The sequence below is a fragment of the Rhea pennata genome, chromosome 8 (genome assembly GCF_028389875.1).
Source record: "Rhea pennata isolate bPtePen1 chromosome 8, bPtePen1.pri, whole genome shotgun sequence".
NCBI lineage: Eukaryota > Metazoa > Chordata > Aves > Rheiformes > Rheidae > Rhea > Rhea pennata.
In genome coordinates this window covers 32,611,266-32,630,023 of record NC_084670.1, presented here as the reverse complement: position 1 = coordinate 32,630,023, position 18,758 = coordinate 32,611,266, and the positions used below count along the sequence as shown (strand labels likewise).

Sequence of the window (18,758 nt, the reverse complement as noted above, 5' to 3'; positions counted from 1 at the left end):
TATGTTACGTGCTTTATCAAAACAGGAACAAAAAGAGGAAAGCGGTAAGGGGCTAGCGGGGTTGTCATGTGGAGCTGAACTCCTGATTCTATGGTTGGGATTTTGTATCTTTGCCTGCCCCAACTCCAAGTGATGAAACATTAAATTGCTGTTTGTACTGCAGTATAAGTACTAATACCAGTCCTAGGCTTGGCCTGTAGGTAGGATGACTGTGTGCCTACATCATTAATGATAACACGTACTTGGCTTGAACTTCTGAAGGGACTGAGCGTACAGAAACCTCGTCTTGAGCACTCTGACACCTGAAAGCTGTTTCATACTAGTTACTTTAATCGTCACTTTAAAAACTAGATCTAGTGCCTTCAGAAGTTTCCAGCCAAAGTTCTCCCCATGTGTACTGTTTGCTTAGGGGTGAGCGAGAAGCCAGCTTTAGTAATCCTAGCAAGTTGTGGGGTAATTTGCAGGCAGTTTTCCTCACTGACATTTTTCTTTTCCTTCCATCCCATCTCCTTGCTCTCCGGTTCCCTGTGGCAGTCTGAGCCCAAAGCCCTCGTGGCCGTGTAGGCAGGCAGAGGCAGGCACGGGCAGCGCAGCACTGCCCTGCTGCTGGGCAGCGGGCGCTATGCATCGCTGTTGGAGCAGCCCTTGCTTTCCCTGGAGGACAGTGCAGGGCCTGCCCTGCTTCCTGCCCCTCCCAGCGCCTCACCTGCCCCCCCAGTATCCCCAGTCCACCCCATCCCCTCTGCTCCAGGGTGCCCATGGGCGGCCAAGAGGCACCGTGGCCCCAGTCTGCGGTGCCCCAGTGCAGACAAGGACCCGGGCGGTGGTTACCCTCCCTTCCATAGGATGCTTGTTCTTCATTAATTTCTGTAGAAGAAGCTCAACACCAGGTAGGTGCTGCACAAACAAAATAAAAGAACTCTCCTTGTTCCAAAAACCGTGGAAAACGTGCAGGTCTCAATCACACGTAGGAGCAGCCTTGGCCTAGTCCTTGGCAGTAATAGCTCTGTCCTTACAGCTCTGCTAGAGAGTGTCAGGTGTTTGGTGTTACTTTGTATGCTTCAATTGGTCCGTGGTTGGTTAACACCCCAATCAATTCCCATTTTTTAAAAAAGAAATGGTGCAATCCCAGCTGCTTGAAAAACATTTTCTGAATTACCTGATTTTGAAGCAGGTCAGCTACCTCTAGGTGGCATTAGAGAAACAAAAGCTAGGAGCAGACTGTCTCTGGATCTCCTCCTCAGAGTAGGATAAAAAGTATTTGGAGACACAGCAAATGTGTGTCCTCTGCATATAAGTTCAGGGATGTATTAGAAGACAGAATAGCTCTGGACGTGACCTATGCAAGGGTAATAAACAGTGCAAGATTTGCAGGAAGACATCTATTTTATTAAACTGATTGAAAGGGTGGTAAAAATTAAATCTAGTAAAAAGATGACTTCCTACAAATTCTGCCTTGCTAATATTCTTGGGAACATAATGCCACAACATGGAGCAAGCAGGGAATGATTCTAACAGCAATCTGTGTTTGAACACTGCATTTTCCTTATGTAGGGTTCAGAAAGCCCACTTAATATTCAATGTTTTGTTGAAAGATGTTCCTCATCCCACAAACACACTGAAAGCTCCGCAGAATAGATTAAACTTTCTAAAAGAAGTCCATCAGGAGCCAATGGCAAAAGTAAAGTTTGCATCCTTTGAGAAACTCGAGAGTAACGCGAACTGCAACAAAACCGTTCCCGCTGCAAACGCAGAGGGCTGCCCAGCGCCCCTCGTGCCCCGGCTCCCCCCGGAGCTAGGGCGATGGGGGCTCCCTGCTGCGCACCTTTGAGAAGCACCGACTTCCCCGTGCCATAGCGAGGTGCCCGGTTTGCAAGCTCCACACGCCGCAAAGCGTTCGCCTACCGCAGCCGGGCGCAGGGGCTCCAGGGCTGGCCCTGGTCCTGAGCCGGGCGCGCACAACCCGCCTACGTCAGCCACAGCGCTTGTGGCGCAGGGCGCTCACAGCAAGGGAGGCTGGTACCGAGAGAAAGCGACAGGACCGGGAAGGGGGGAGAGCAAGCGGAAGAGCAAGCAGAGGGTGACAGCAAGCTGGGAAGAGTGAAGCTCAAACCAGGGTAGACGAGCACAAGGACCATCGCTACGCAGCTGACTGAGGGCACCCAGCAGAGAGGCAGCAGCAGCAGAAAGAGGTGACACACATTACTAAGATGATGATTAACATAAAGAGTAACGCAGAAATATGGGCAGCGAAGAAGAGAAAACAAACATTTTTCATTTTGCAAAAGACATTTCCCTTCCTCTTATTAAAAGGAAACCTTCAAGGAAAAATACTCTACTCTCTATACAGATCAGACCTACTCCAGGAGAGATGGCATTTGTAGGTCTCCTCGAGGAAGGCTCAGTGCTTCTGAGCCTAATTTGCAAAGCTTCTCACTGCTGCTTTTAGCTTTGGCCCAAGCGTGTCGTAACATCACCCTTATTAGTCACTTCCCAGTTTCGTAATAGCTAAAGGCATTACAAGAGAAACTGCTGTCCACCCACGGCTAAGCGATACCATCTGGCCTCTCCAGCCCACACCAAGTCCTGGCCTTTGACTCAGCCATCATTTGGCCAAAGGGTTACTGTGGTCTTGCTCTCTGCCACCGTTTAGGGAGTGACACAGCAAATAAGGTCCTGCGTGGAGAGCTTAGCTGCAGCCCCCGAGGAGGCCGGCCTCCCGGGGAGGGAGCTGCACGCAGACCTGCTCCTCCTGCGTTAAAACTCAGTGAGCTCATTCTCCTCAGTCTTTCCTCAGAAGTAACCTTTTCCGCTGCCCTGATCATTCTTGTTTTTTGTTCTCCTTTCTAGATTCTCTCCAGAAATTATGATAAATTTTTGTATGCTGTTACTGTACAAACTTAAAAGCAACTTAGGCATCCTGGCCGATCTCTACGTAACTCTTATCTACCTCTGAAATCGCTCTTTGTGCAAGATTCCAAAAATCTCACATGGGGAGATGCTACCATCTACATTACTTACTTCCTCTTGGAAATGAACATAGAAAGAGAAAAGTTTGCCTGATAAATAAAGCTGGTAAGAGAAACAGGAACAGAGACTCAGTGTGTTACTAGAAGGGACATGTTTGTCACGACTTTGAGATTGTTTGAACCTTGTTCGTATGTTATGTTAAAACCATGACATGCATTTGCTGTGCCTGCGTCTTTCAGAGGCCATCTCCTTTCCGTGCGATGCACACTCATTTGGTTAAAGTTACAGAATCAGAATGTCAGTGTCTGCAGCTTCACTTCTCCTTTGAGTAATGGTTATTAGTCACGTCACCTGTAACGCAGAGCATTATGCCGTTCCGACTGACACGGAGCCCAGGGAGGTGGAGTTACTTTTTATATTATCCATGTGCCAATCTAGTCATCAGCTGTCGCCAACAGGCAGATCTCACATCCTCCTTCTTGTACCAGTGTTGGGATCTACCCCTAAGATGATGCAGATAATTTAATCAGCACAAAATCATTCCTAGAAAAAAGTGACTATTTTTCTGCTAGACAAGATCTCCATGGGACTAATAGGATGGTAGAAAGACCAGCCTGCATAGAAGCCGTGAGATCAGTTTAACAAGACCCCAGAAGCTCACCCCAACTGGGGCCAATCTCTGCCCTGAAGAGTTCAACAGCTGACTAGATGCACCAGGCCAGCATTACGCAGGGAAATAGAGACGGAGCAGGGAGAAGTGACATGAAGCAGGTCGTATGGCCAGGAAGAGAGTCAGCTGTCCCAAATCCCAGTGCGGTACTCTTTGGGTGCTGTAATTCAACACAAACCCTTCAGCTACAGAATGCATCATCTGCCCAGCACCTAAAGCCTGAAGGTGAAAGGTTTGCTGCTTCTGAGCATTGAAATATCTCCTCGGACAAGAAATGTCCTTGGCTTCTACGTGAGTCTCATTCAAAGGAGTAACAGAAGCCTTCTCAGAGGGGTGTATTCGCACTGACAGATTGGGCATTCCCATCCCTCTCCTTCGATGTCACGTAGGCAGGCTGCATTTCCCTCGGCTTTTCCAGAGTCACAGCAGCCGCGTGTCCTCCGCGTTGCCCGCCGTTGCAGCAGGAAGCCGGCTGGGTGCAGAGGGATGCCAAGGGGCGCACTCACCTCGCAACCTGGGAACCAAAGAGAGAGCCCGAGGTTCAGAGACATGCCCCATCACACTGCTAACTAAAAACAAGCTCTTGGTGTTTGGCACCTCTGGTTTCTTCCCGCACTCTGAGCAGGAGGCAAATGAAAGTCTCCTTCAGGACCTCCCTCCTGTTGTTAGTGTTATCTAATCTGATGGGGAAGTTAAGGCAACGATGCAAGGGTCTTGCTGATATATTTCAAGTTTTTGCAAAATATATTGCACGTCACTGTTAGATGAGACAGAGGAAAAGCACCTCCAGAGAAGTGCCAGAAGTAAGAACTGGGTGCAGGGCACAACCTGACACAAAAGCCACAAGCTGGAAGATGCACCTGGATTTTCGAGGCCAGTCCGTGGGCTGTTTCATGGGCTGGACTTCACCTCCTCCCTTGGGAAGGCAGGATCACACCTGCCAGGCTGCAGGCGGCCGTGCCGGCAGAGAGACGCCTCCAGGAACTGTTTAAAGCATTTACCGACTTCCTTGGTCGCGGGCCGCGCTGCGGGGGCCCGGCCGGGGCCCGGCCTCCTCTGCCCGGGCCAGGTGCAGCCCTCGGGCAGGAGCAGCCCGGCAAGCCCAAATGAGACCCGATAAACCACGCAGCCGACAAACTGCCCGGCCTTCCATCGAAAGCCCGGAGAAGCCAAACGCGAAGCGCGTGACCGCCAGCGTTTGCTCGCTCCCCCATGGCGAGGGCCGCGTTTCGCCGCCCCCGCGTGAGGCCACTTCCTGCGAGGTTTGCGACACGGGCGCCAGCACCCGCGGCGGATGCAGAAGTGCCGGCAGAAGGCAGCGGGGGAGAGGCCGAGCAGCAGCACGAGGGAGCCGGGGCGCCGCGGGGAAGGACAGGCGGAGGAGCGAGAGCCCCGAGGCGGCCGGCGAGCCCGTGGCCCGCTCCCGCCATGTCGCTGGTGGAGACGATCCGGCTCTGGAACGAGGGGGTGTGCGCTGCCGACCAGAGGGACTGGCGGGCAGCCCTGGCCGCCTTCACGTCCGTCCACAACGCCCCCTCCAAACTCTGCTTCAACATCGGCTGCATCCACCTCGTCTTGGGGAACCTGGCCGAGGCAGAGGAGGTAGGTAACGGTGCCGGGGCACCTGCAGGCGCCAGTGCCTTCTGCAGGCGAGCCGGCGCGATGCAGCGCCGAGCTCACGCGCAGACCTGCCAGGCAGGTCGAGGAGCGAAGCGGGAGGAACGAAGGAGAACAGGCTAAGGCACGGATTTGGGATTTTTAAACGCTCGGCTGGCTCGTGCCACCCCTGCAGCATTCTCGCTGAACCCTTTCTGCCGGTGACTCGCCAAGGAGAAGCAGGAGAGACCCCCGGCTTTCTGTTCACGCTCTCTCCCTGCCTCCTGGAGGCGAACGCGGAGGCACAAAGCTGCCAAGTCGACAGGTGAAACCTGGATGTGGCTCCAGGAAATCAGGAGCCTGCTCCCAGGATGCGCAGATTTCAAATAAAGCAGAAGGGCAGATAGGGCTGGTATTTCCATTCTACGTCCTCACCTTTTCTTAAACCTTCTTACCCCTTTTTCTCTATTCCTTCTACCTCCTTTCAGGCTTTCACGCAGAGCATCAGCTGTGACAAGCACCTGGCGGTGGCCTATTTCCAACGGGGGACAGTGTTTTACAAGCGAGAGAAGTGAGTGGTGGGTGCTGGATGGGTTGAAGGTTTTATTTTTGTGCCACTTACAGAGACGGTAGCCTGAAAGAAACCTGGAAAGCCAGGGAATGCCTCTAGTGCCCTTGGGAGGGCTGAAAACACTCCCCAGAAATTGGAGAGGCACAGATAAATTTAACTGATTTTTTGTAAAGACTCAATGGTAAAGAGGTCTACACTGCACCCCAAGACACCCTGTGAAGTGATTTGCACTTGCTTCTGGACTGGGATTTCTCAGAACAACCATAGGTAGATACCACAAGCAATAAACATATATACAGTAATATAAGGTGTGCTGACTCCAGCTTAAACATGGGAGAGGAAGTCAGTACCAGGACCAGAGGTCCCAGTGCTAGGTAGACCTGGGAAACACAGGTCCTCCCTGCAGTGAAGAAACATTGGAAGGGCATGGGGCCTTCAGGGCAAAGACACTCGCGATCACAACACAAGAAAGGCAAAGCCTTAGGCAAAAGGCCTCTGGTGTCCTCCAGACAGTGACGACTCAGGGCTTGGTGACGTGCCCTTGAGCAGAACCAGGCAGCCTGAGTGCTGCTGTGCTGCTGTAGCCCTCCCAAGTTATCGTTTTCCTTTGTTCCACAGTCATGAAATGGCCATCGAGGATTTTAAAGAGGCATTGGCCCAACTGCGAGGCAACCAGCTCATAGACTACAAGATCCTTGGGCTGCGGTACAGGCTGTTTGCTTGCGAGGTGAGGAAGAGACTGGCATTTTGCTCCTAATGCTACAGACCTTACCGCGGGCAGCCAGGGCGCTCTCTGCCCACCAGTCCAGCGCAGTGTGAGAAAGCACAAACTTCCGAGCTGTTATGGGGATGCTGACATTGCACAGTCAGCCCAGAAATGCCCAAACAACAGGCACGCAGAGACCTGAGCAAACCACACCAGGCGACATTGCGGACAGGAGCCTTCTGCACCCACGCTGCCGGGTGCTGCACAGAGCACCCCACCAAGCACGTTCTCATGTCACCTTGTGAACTCTCTAGAAGGCCTGGACCAAGAAAAGGCCTGAACCTCCTTGCACTAAATGGATCCCTCAGTGAGACCCATCCCAAGGATAAGCTGATATTTCTTCACTGTAGATCTTTTTCTCTCGTCAGTGACCAAAAGTGAATCTCCCACATAGGGAGCCAGGTTGCTTTTCCCACAGCACATCAGCTATGGGAGGACAGACCCACTAGAAAGAGTAGTCTTCCTTCAGCCTCCACACCTTGGCAGGTTTGACCTCATCTACCCATATGGAAACAGCAATTGGCCTATATGGAAAGAGCTGTTCAATAGCTCAGCAAAAATCTAGGGAAAAACAACTAGTGTCTGTTTGTGCCCAAACCCTAGCAAAACATACACAAGTTGGCACAGGGATGAGGAGCCAGTATTACCACGGAAAGTTATTAGTGTGGCAAAGAATCCCAGCAGCATGTGAGCAGCTTTGCAAAGGGAAGTGAGATGATGATCTCAAATCACCTTGCTTTATTGTCTCTAAAAGGGACTTTGCTAGTCACTCTGCTTTGACCAGGGAGGACAGAAATCCTGCCACAGCACTCAGAAGCATGTGCTATGTGCAGTGCCATCTGCTCTGCTGTTGCAGTGGCTTCTTCTCCAGCTCTTCAAATAACTGATCTCCTTGCTCCCATCCTTCCTGCAGATACTTTATAACATAGCACTTGCATATGCCACAATGCAGAACTGGAAGAAAGCTGAGGAACATCTGACATTGGCAATGAGCATGAAAAGTGAGCCCCAGCACAACAAGATTGACAAGGCAATGGAAGCTATCCTGGTAAGAAATAGGAGGTCTTAGACATGGAGGTGTTTGTCCATGGCAGACCCACAGGAGGGAGAGAGGAAATTCCACAGATGGAGAAACTATCCCTTAGCAAGGGCTTTAGTGGAGCAGCAGAGAACTGAAGATGGATATACAAAACACGGGTGTTAAACTGATGGTAGGATTTGTGAGAAGAGCTTTCAGGGCACTATGGAGGCAGTGATGGGAAGACTGGACTGAGCAGTCCACATCAGGGCTGCGGTCAGACTGCCAAGGCGGTGGGTTGACTTTACAGAGCGAGACTTTAACCACAGGGGCAAACTAAAAACCCACCTCTGCTCTCACTTCTGATGAGCACTCTGGTTTGTGTGTGTTACAGAAGCAGAAGCTCTATGAGCTGGTCGCAGTTCCCACAGGGAAGCTGTTTCGGCCAAACGAAAAGCAAGTGGCTCAGCTGGAGAAGAAGGACTACCTGGGAAAGGCTACGGTAAGAAAGACATATTTTGTTTATTCAAGCCAAGCCTGTGGGCTGAAGAAAGCCACTGACCTCCCTTTGCCTAAAAGCCACCACACACCAGTCTGTTATCTACTCCCTGGTGAGCCGAGCAGAGATATGGGGATGATCTGTGCCCTGGGGATCCCCACAGGGATAGAGGGAGGGATGACATGCAGGAATCTCGTGGGAATTGAGATTCTCCAGGAATAGCAGAGCTAAAAGGGTATTTCTGCAAAACCTTATCTGTACAGCTCAGCAAGGCCTATTTCAGTTTCTCTCCTTAAACATGAGGCACAGTCATTCCACAATGAGCTGGAGAGGTCTCACTGGAGCTTGAACTTGAGCCAAGACTCTGTTCAGGAGAAGGAGAGGAATTCAAGCTATTTAAAATTTGACATCCACAAACGACCTCCAGCTCTTCCCCTGCTCAGTATGAGACAGGCTTTTCAGCTTAGTCAAGCACACAAAATCCAAGCCTTGGGACACCACCTTTGGAGGCAGGTCCTAGGAGGCAGAACGACCACCCCTGTTGTCAGTGTTCCTTCAGAAAGCAAACCACAGGCCTATGGGGGTACTGGGCCACCAGACAACCAACAGCTAAGTAGCTCCCCTGAAGTGAAGGGTTCCCCTGTAACGCGCACCCAAACATTTATGAACCTTTTTAACAATGTTTAAAATGGTGTGCAGGAGGCAAGGGCTCCCTTAACTCCCTCGGACATTCACAATTAAAACATAAAGGGGAATCTCTAGTTTATAGCAACTCTAAATACTGTAGTGGTGAGGCTAGGAGCTTACCACAACTGTGAGGCAAGCTTCGGTGCCCTGAAGCACCAAGCCTCATCAAAAATGTTTAGCTGAAATCATAGCCCACCTTGAACCTGGAGCATCCATACCTGAGGAGCTGGGCTTGCACAACACCAAAAGAGGGCAGGTGTCAAACAACCGGAGGTCTAAGAAATGCTACGAGCACCAAATCACTACATGTCTTTCTTTGGCTCTAGGTGGTGGCATCTGTGGTAGACAAAGACAGCTTTTCAGGATTTGCTCCACTTCAACCCCAGGTAAAGCACCAGCGACCTCAGCACTGCAGCTAGCCCAGCATGAGTGTTCAGGTGTACGTTGGGACTGGTATCATCCAGCATCTTGCTGAGGGCTATGGCTCATGTTGCTGAGTAGGCAGCAGCATTACCACCATAAACTTTCTGCTCCTGCCCCAGGGGCAGAGGGAGGCATGCGCCCACAGCTCAGCTGCTCTGCTTATCATCTCGCACCGCAGCTCAAACCCACTTACGTTTGCGGTTTAAGATAAACCGGCCGCTGACCAGGAAGCAGAGGCCTGGTCATGCATCCTGTTCCTCTGCCTCTGCTGCAGGGTTGCAGCTTGCCACAGAGGGGAAGAGATCTCAAACCCTTCCTGCAAGATTTGTTAGGATTCATCTGCCTACGCTTGAATCACTAGAGGAGCAAGAGGGTTTCTGCTTTTATTTGCCACCTTCTTGTTTTTTTCTGCCTGCCCCAGTTCATAGATCTCTTCATATTTTCATTGCTGTTTTATTGATGAAGTATAAACATCTGTTCCAGCTCTAAAGGCACTGGAGAGTTTTTACTAGTCTTTTGAGAGGGTATGGGGAACTGGGGCCACTGCAGACCTATTACTCTGTTATGCAAGATCAAATGCACACTTCTCAATGCAGTAAAGTTCTCTCAGTAAAAACTAAAAATGCCTTGCTCTAGGAGTCAGGACTGCTGCCCCACTTCAGTACAAAAGTAACTTCTTCAGAGAGGTGATAAAATCTGCCAGAGACCTCAGATTGATTAGGCAGGAGAGACTATGGAGCACTATGATGGCAGCTGGGGTTTTGCAAACATAACACCAGGAATACATGTGGAAATACAAAACTACTATTGCTTAAACCAGGTGTTCCCAAATTCATGATCTCAACCCTTCATGAATGCCTGAAATCAAAACACAGACGCAAATGGCATTTTGATTCTGAAAATTGCAAGTGGAAGGGTTTAGAAACTGCTGCTTTGAAGGACCAGAACCAGTGATATTCTTAATGGCACAAAAGACAGCTGCTGCACGCATCCGAGCGGCAGCGAGCCAAATACATACACTGACAGTCTGTAAAGCTACAAAAAACCCTCCCTTGGGTCTGCAAAACAGCACGGGAGAAAGGAACCATGTAGAGATGATGTCAGGCATGGTAGAATGCTGCAGGACTTCTTGGCAAAGCAACTGAAATCCTTCCGATTACAATTTTCCTTGTCTTTTTGCTCACAGGTGTCCGGTCCTCCACCCAGGCCCAAGACTCCAGAAATCCTTAGGTAAGCTGGATGAAATGTGGGCAACGCTGTGGATACATGCAGCCAGGTCCAGCCCTGTCCTGCACCATCACAGGCTGAATTCAGCCAGCACTCAAAACTAAGGGGGGGGGGGGAAGGGGAGTGGATCGGGGAAACAACAAAACAAAGGTGCGTGTCCCAGTGGAAAGTGAAGAAAAGGCACAACTTCCCTTCCTGAAACAACCACTGCTTCCACACCTAGGGCCCTCGAAGGGCAACCGCACCGTGTCCTGTATGAGTTCATCCCTCAGACGCCGGAGGAGCTGCAGGTCCTGCCGGGAAACATTGTTTTTGTCCTGAAGAAAGAGAAGGACAACTGGGCTACTGTGATGTTCAATGGAAAGGTACCAAGGACATGTTTGATACAAGGGGGTGGATGAAGTGGCTAACGCTTCGTCAGAGCTGTGAGGTTCTGCAGACGACCAGCAGAACACAGCCACGCTACCACTAACTAGAGGAGTTCCTGCCTTAGCTCCACCTTGTCCCCTGTTCAAATGTGAAAGCAGATGTCTGGGCTCGTTAGAGGCAATCCCTGCTGCTTAGGGGAATGGGCACAGTAATGGACCAGTAAAGCCCAGCTCCTTGTGTCCAGCTCCTGGCATTTCTACCAACAGAAGACTCAGGTGCCATCCTCAAAAGATGCTGTCTTGTTCCTCACAATCTGCCCTGAAATGCTCTTCCTTTCCCAGGAAGGGAGATCCACTATATCCCTGACAGACTCAAAAAAGGGAAACTGAGAGCATACAAAAACAGGCAACTCAAAGGGCACCAAAGGCAAGGGGCTGAGTCAGGAAAGAGGGCAGCAGATGGCAGGCCCCCAATCCTGATCCTGCTTCTCAGAGAGCTGGTTATTCAGCACACACTGCACAGCAATCAGTAAGGGGCAGCTAAGACACCCAGGCGTCCAGGCAGCTTTCAGCCCAAAGGCATGCTGCTCCACTTGCATGATCACACCCACCTAAGCGAAGCATCCCAGAGCTGAGTCACCCAAACTGTCCATCTTCTCGTATACCACACTGAAAACTTACTCCCTTGTCTTAGATCTCTTGAATGATCTAGTAAAGTTATTCATTCTGTCTGGCAATTCACATTTCACACACCCCCCCGAACACTGCCTAGGCCACAGCATTCAGTGACTGTCATCCAACCTGCAGCAACTAACCTTCAAGTCTCAGGTGCTCTCCTGGATTCACGGCAGGGCAAAGACAAGCTCAGTTGCTTCCCCCAGCAGCAGCAGTGCCTCCTGCCAAGCAGTCTCCACTCATCTCTGTTTCCCCACAGAAAGGGATTGTCCCCTGCAACTACCTCGAGCTTGTGGAGCTCCAGAACAGGCTGCAGATCCAGGTAAGGTGCTGTAAAGGGAAGAGCTGGCATTCTGCAGAGCGCAGGTCCTCATGCAATCACTCACCACCTATTGTGCCTTCCAACATGACCAGCACTCAGGGGTTTCTTTACCAGCACCTGCAACTCTCTCTCCCATGAAACTCCAGAGGAGTCTCTCCTGGTTTGCAGTCATCATAACTGGAGTTCACAAATCTGCCCAAACTGGTCAGATGTTGTGCTGATGGCCCTTTGGGTGGTAGCTGGTAATGTAGGGGAGAAGAAGGGGTAGTGAATTCTCCCTCCCCAGTTCAAGACCCCAAACAGACGTTGGGAAATAGCCAGGAACATGCTTAGCACATACCAATCCCCACAAGGTAAGGGTCTCCCTTGCTGGACCCAAAACTATGCAGTGCCACCCCTGAACAACAGGTCACAGCAATACCATGCTCAGTCCTCCCACCCCACTGAGATTCTGCCTTGGTGGGCTGGAAGGGAAGCTCGCAGGGCAGCAGTGCCCTACTCCCTCGGGCAGGCGCTGATGGGCAACGCTGCTTTCCTCTTGTCTTACACAGGAGGACATCCCTCCTGAACCCGAGATCCCAGAGCCGCCCAGCTCCAGTGCTCCAGAAAAACCCCGGCGGCCAGCACCAGGTCAGTGATGGGGAACTGAGGAGACCAAAGTACCTTGTGGGAAACCCCGCCGTGGGCAGCTTTGAGACAGTCTCCTCACTGCTGCAGCCTTATGCTTTTCTCCATCTGCTGAGAGGAGGGCTGGGATCCATCTCCATCTAGCTTCTGGCCCCTCTGGACCCATTTGCTGTCAAAGATGGAGAGACATTAAAGCAGGAGGCACAACCTGCAACCGCAGTGCTGAGCACTGGGATCCCAGGGGAAAGCGAGTTTTTCTGTGCTTGCAACCAGCATAGCAACCAAAAGGGCCTGGGGACAGGAATAGGGCAAGCGACCCAGCTCGTTTAAGTCCCAGAGCAGAAAGTTCATTACAAGCTTCTCCTCAAAACGGGGCACCTGGGATTATTTTAGTGCTGCTGTGTGTCATGCCAGTTTTGAAGGAGCTGCGACTGCCCAGGAAAGGGGGTTCTGGGCTGGTTTCCCTAAGAGCTGCCAAGCGTCCTGTGGCCTGGGCCCTTCCCACAGGCCTGGCCAGCACCACCTGCAGCAGGGACACCAGCACCAAAGCCACCAAACTGTCCAAACTGCAGGCATATATGGAGCTATAAGAACCTTTAATCCCGTCTAAAGCCACAAATTTTTCCCCTGCTTGCAGGGAAGCTACAATTCCCATAATAATATAACTGCAGAGGATGGAAAATATTGCCACGCACAGACATTACCCAACCGCAGTACGCGCCAGGTATTGAAAGCCAACCCGCCAATAAGAACAGGAATACGTGAACAACCTAACCCTGCCACGAGCCAGCCTGCGGCTCTGAAAGGTGACAGACGACAGCTCAGAGTCGGACAGACTAATAAGCCCAGGCAGTTTCAGACGATCTTACCTGGAGGGTAGGGACCGGACTTGTGTCACCAGCAGAGCAGCCTCACAAGGAGTCTAGTAATAATGTTGATAGCGAAGGTGGCTGTGGCTCATGGGAATTGGAAATAGCTAAATTTTTACTTTCTTTATTGGCAGACAGAGCACTTGCTGTAATGTGCCATCAGGCAGAGCCCTGGTCAGACAAACTTCCTAACACTTCCCAGACTCGGGGGCACAAAGCACTTGCAGCAGAGAGGAAATGGAAAAACTGGCAAAAATTTCAATAAGGGAGGGAAAAAAAATGGATAAGAAAATGCCTTCCCTTCCCCCTAAGTGAAAATTTAATTTTAAGACAGATTTGTTTTTTCAACAGATTTTTCAGCTAATAGAATACCTAAAAAAATCCAATCCAAATATTGAACATCCCCCCTTGCTCTCCTCTAAGCGAAAGCAGCCGCAATAACCCTGTGGGCTGAGCTGCCAATTGCTAAAATTTAGCCCTTAAGAGCAAACGTCTCAGGGACCCAGCAATCTCAAAAAGCATCTTTATGGCACCAAAAGCCACCATAGATCTAGCACTGGGATTGTATTAAATAAACAGTAGAGCTCTACCTCTTCCCTTAACGAGCACTGTAATGTCAAAGCACTGACAAACCTTAGAGTAGGTCCTTGTGAACAGACTTCTATGGACCTCTATCAATCCACCCTAGCTGAAGGCCTGAATTTAGCTTTTTAACTCCTGTGAAAGATGAGGGTTGCCTCCAGTTTTCAGTATGGACCTGGAGAAATCAGAAGAGCAGAGGTACTGGAAACAACAGCTTTGCCTTCAATGGTGAAGCATCTCCAGAACAAGCTGAATCCATGCAGGGTTTCTGATATTCAGCACCCCAAAAGTCACCTTCCTTCCTAAGGTCATACTGTAAGTTTAAGGAGCATGGGATTCCTAGTCCAAACCCGGCTAGTTACGTCCCAGCCCCAAGCTCAGGATGGAGAGGGCAAGCAGCGTACGAGACTCCAGCCTGCTCTCGGCGCAGGCAGCATGGCTCATCTTTCACCCTGAACATCCGTCCCCAAGTCCCCAGACAACTGACTGCTGGCTGTTAGCTGCCATCAGTGCTGGAATTTACACTGTCTGTGTAGACTCCCAGCACTGCAGAGAGACTAATCAGAGAACTACAGCACAAAAAAGCTCCTATTTTGTCTGCATGGTCCAATACTTAATGTTATTTAGCTGCAAAAAGTCATGTATGGCAGAGCATAAGATAGTTAGCTATTTATGCTTGCAAATATTTTTACATTTAAGAAAAATCTGCCCAGGGACAATTTAACCCTGAAGTTCCTGTCTCTATAGATGCAAAACAGGCTTTACAATTTGAAAACTAGCACAGTAAAGTTCTGAAACAAGGTAGCTCACACGAGGTAAAGCACAGGCCCCAAGCCTCCTCTTGGTGGTTACCCCTAAACCCTATAGATGAATCTCACTGCAACTAATGCCACATCCATTTGCGCGAGCAGAGTTGGCTCCAGGGTTGGTTGTTGCTGCAGACAACGATGAGTGTTAAAGAGGAGGGCTGCAGGATTCTGAGCATTTATTTATGTACCGACTGGCAATGCTTACCCCGTTCCACTGGCTTAGCCACCTATTTCTTCTTCCTCAGACTTTGTTCCAGTTACCGCAACAGAGCCGAGAGCAGAACCAAAGGTAACAGCTTCCATCGCTGCGGGAATCACAGGGAGGCAGATGCCTACAGTCCTTGCTGTAGCATTTATTACATATCAAAAGGGATATGTAATATCCCTTACAAGCACCGTGGCTTGGGAGTGTTTCAGGTTTTTGTCATTCAGCAGCTTCTCCAAAGCATAACCCTGGAGCTAGGGGCCAGTAGGACATCAGGCTCCAGATGGGCCATGCAGGCCAGGCAGTGCGACCTGGCCACGAGGGCTGCTTTTTGGGAGGTCTCATCAAGGTCCCCATCCTGCTGGATCTTGGACTGCTGGCTGAGCCCCCTAACTAGTTGTCTCAATACATCCCAACTGACCTGCACACTCGAAACGGGAGAAGTAGGGAAGAGCTCAGCCATAACTCTCATACCTCTGATTAAGACTGGCACATTGGCAGGACGCATGGGGGAGAGAGGGAGAAAAAAAGCAATTCCAACTGGAAAACTGGGACAGGAGAAGGACACCTTGAATTTAGTCACCTAGAAAGCTGCAATATGGCCCAATCCATTGCTGCATTCTCTCCTGGGACAAACTCAGGGCAGCTAACCAGCCACACGTGCAACGATAGCTTGGTGGCATCAACACTGACCTGCTCAGAAGACAGTATTATCAACTACCAACAGAGACGGCTCCTGACCAGCAGGCAGCTAGTTTTGCTTCCTGATGCCTCACAGATTAGATTTTCGGGTGACTACAGCTTCCATGTTGCAGTCGCACAGGGCCCCTCTATCTGTCCTTGACAAGCCACCATTGCCCATGGCTCTAAGTGGGGCCAGCCTAGCCAGAGCACTTTTCACATCCCACTTACCATCCGCAGGAAGCAGAAACCGCTAGCTCCGGACCCTACATTCTCAAGGCGCATCACAAATTCACAGTTGCTATGCAAGTCAAGCCAGATCTCTCCTACAGTGAACTCTTGAACTTGGTCTGCAAGAAACTCGAGCTCCAGCCAGAGCACACAGAGCTGAGGTGAGCCATTGCCTGCTGCCAGCAGCAGGAACCTTATTTTCAGAAGGTCCGATCCTTACTCTGCATCCTCTGTGTGCCCAGGTACAAGCCTGGAGATAGCGAAGCGCTGGAGACTTTGAGTGCTGAGAACCTCGAGGCAGCTTGGAGTCATACCAAGGACAAGTGTCTGACAGTGTGGTGTGACAGCACAGAGGTCAGTGACAGTAATTGCAGCCACTTCTGCTCATTCCCAGCAATTTTCCTCCTGGTAAGGGCTGAAACCTTTAGCAAGGGAGTTAACCCTTGCTCTCCCTGCCCCAGGCACAGGTTTGGGGCTTTTAGACAAAACTGGTAACACCTTAAAAGGCAGGTGAGTGGAAGAGGTTGAAGTAAAGCAGCAGAGAGTATCTTCTGAAGTATATATATATATATATATATGTGTGTGTATATATATATATATATATATAAAAAGCCAAGAGGTGTCTTTACAACTTACTTCCTGCCTAGGGCAAGGGATCTCTGCCAGAAAGCAAACCAGAGGAGGAGGCCCAGAAGACAATGCCAGAAGAGATGGGACCAACCCAAGTAGTAGCACAGTACAATTATGAAGCCACCCAACCTGAAGACCTGGAATTTCAGGCAGGAGATGTGATACTCGTTTTATCCAAAGGTAACTGTGCTCTTGCAGTGAAAGGGTAAGGGAAGGACCTTCCAGCTCTGGAGAAAGTGTGGGTCTGAGATGCCAAACACCTTTAGCACACCCTAAGTTCAACAGCAGCAGCAGGTCTCTAGCATCTGCCAGTCAGGCCAACAACTCTCAGGTATTTGGTCAGACAACCGACACGTACCAGCCGCACTTTAGCCAGTTTTTCAGTGGAGCCTACTAGCTTTACTAGGGGGCTTTGATCTCCTCCCCCAAAATCTCTGCTTCTCCACAGCACGGATAACCTAAGAACATAAACGAGAGTTGTTTTCCTTCACATCCTTCTGGTTTCCAGATTCAGAGGCACCAACCTGCTCCATCCCCTCAAAAGCTTAGAGTCTAACATACTGAGGTAGAAACAGTTTCAGCTTTGCACGCTACTGTATGAGCAGGGTTTTCTACTTACCAGCTTATTCTCTGGACCCACAAGACAAGCAATGCTTAAAGCCTGTCTTGTGGCTCCAGAGAGCCTTAAGACTGCTTTCTAGAAGTATTTTCTTCCATTCATTGCTTTGCGCTTTAATGCATGCATAGCTCTCCCAGCTCTACTAGTGTTCCCATCCAAATCTCAATGTCATACATGCTTCTTCCAACACACTTTGTTCCTACTGGTTTATATTCAAGGCAGCTACTGGCCCAGAACTGGGCCAGGACGAGTAACTGCAATTGAGACACGAAATCTCAAATTTCCAATGGAAATAAAACTGCCTGCTACAGAAGAAAATTTTTGATTAAAGATTGGACTTTGTGGAGTATTTTAAGAAATAAAACCAACGCACACTCTATTATGGCCACAATTTACATGAAAGCAGTCAGACACTGAGGAAAGACAGTTGTGTGAGGCCCTTAATACTTATTGGTTCATTTGCCTATATAAATGACACTGTGTTTCTAAACTGACCTTTGCTCCTTTTGTCTCCTCTCCCTTCCTTTTTGTGTTTTCTGTAAAACAAGAAAAATTAGGTTAAGTTCTCATGCACAGTTTGTTCTTTTAACAAACTTGCCTGATATATCTGGGGGTGGGAGGGATGGGGAAGACAACCCTGGTGTCCGCTTTGATCCTCCCTTCCCTCGGTGTAGTCTTTCTTACCTTAAGAACTTCGCTGTCTACCTCATTCTTCCTTAGTCTTTCTGATTCCCGTCTCCTCAGTCACCTCTCTACCAGGCTTTAGCATAGCTATATAGGTACTAGAATATCTCAAAAAGGTAATCTCAGGCCCATCTGTAGCAGGTGAAGGTCTGAAGGCACATCTGAAGCATGCTCCTGTATGTCCCTAGGGTAACAAAAATGGTGTAAATTTTATCTTTCAGTGAACGAAGACTGGTTAGAAGGCCAGTGCAATGGGAAGATAGGCATCTTCCCCTCTGCTTTCGTTCAGAAGTGTAACACTAAAGACCCAGAAATCTAATTTTAGAAGAGCTTAAGAAGTTTTGGACATGGAAAGAAATTAAGGATTTCAACTGCCACAATTAAGATGTTCCTATATTAATCATCACATCTGAAAAGGGACCAAAATATTATCGCTACATTTATTAAAAGCTTTATTTTTTTGTTTTACCTTTTGCATCGTTCTTTAAGACAGGTAATTCATTCATAAAAGTTGCTAAGTATCTTCCTACCAGGAAGACATTCGGTCCTAAAAGCCATATTTAACAGACTTCCTAGCAAGAGCTCTGTCCCACCTACCTCATCCTTAACAAAACTTTTACACAGACAAGTCAGTCACTGGGAAAACTCACAGAAAAGGTAACAACTTGCATTTATGGTGCTGCCAACAGATACAGAAGAGGAACAGGCATTCTGGAAGCTCAAGACCAGGAAAGGCTGAACTCCCAGCAGAATTCACTTCCCCAAAATTTTACTTCTAACCCCAAGAGTTTAAACAAGAAGGCTTTGAGCAGCCTCCCTCTGCTCCAATTGACGAGTCATTTCAAAGCCACAACTTTAAAACCCTCCCCAGCATTAAAAAAAATTATATATATATATACATATATATATATATATATATATATATATATATATATATTTGGTTTTTTTCACCTCCCGAGACCATACCCGAAAACATTTTCCCAGCAGTCACAAGAGGCAATAAGTTAAAGACACTGCCTCAAATCGCAG

The 18,758-nt window shown here is 49.4% G+C and overlaps 1 protein-coding gene across 1 annotated transcript; it reads left to right on the top strand.

Moving 5' to 3' along the window:
- The first annotated feature begins 4,972 nt into the window (after window positions 1–4,972).
- NCF2 (neutrophil cytosolic factor 2) lies at window positions 4,973–18,197 on the top strand. The gene is made up of 15 exons (XM_062581201.1): window positions 4,973–5,242; window positions 5,725–5,807; window positions 6,426–6,534; window positions 7,487–7,621; window positions 7,986–8,093; window positions 9,104–9,163; window positions 10,387–10,430; window positions 10,651–10,792; window positions 11,730–11,792; window positions 12,344–12,422; window positions 14,925–14,968; window positions 15,806–15,957; window positions 16,039–16,150; window positions 16,444–16,606; window positions 17,951–18,197. The coding sequence occupies exons 1-15, from the start codon at window positions 5,069–5,071 to the stop codon at window positions 18,046–18,048; spliced, it is 1,566 nt and encodes a 521-aa protein (XP_062437185.1). The 5' UTR covers window positions 4,973–5,068; the 3' UTR covers window positions 18,049–18,197.
- Window positions 18,198–18,758: the final 561 nt, after the last annotated feature.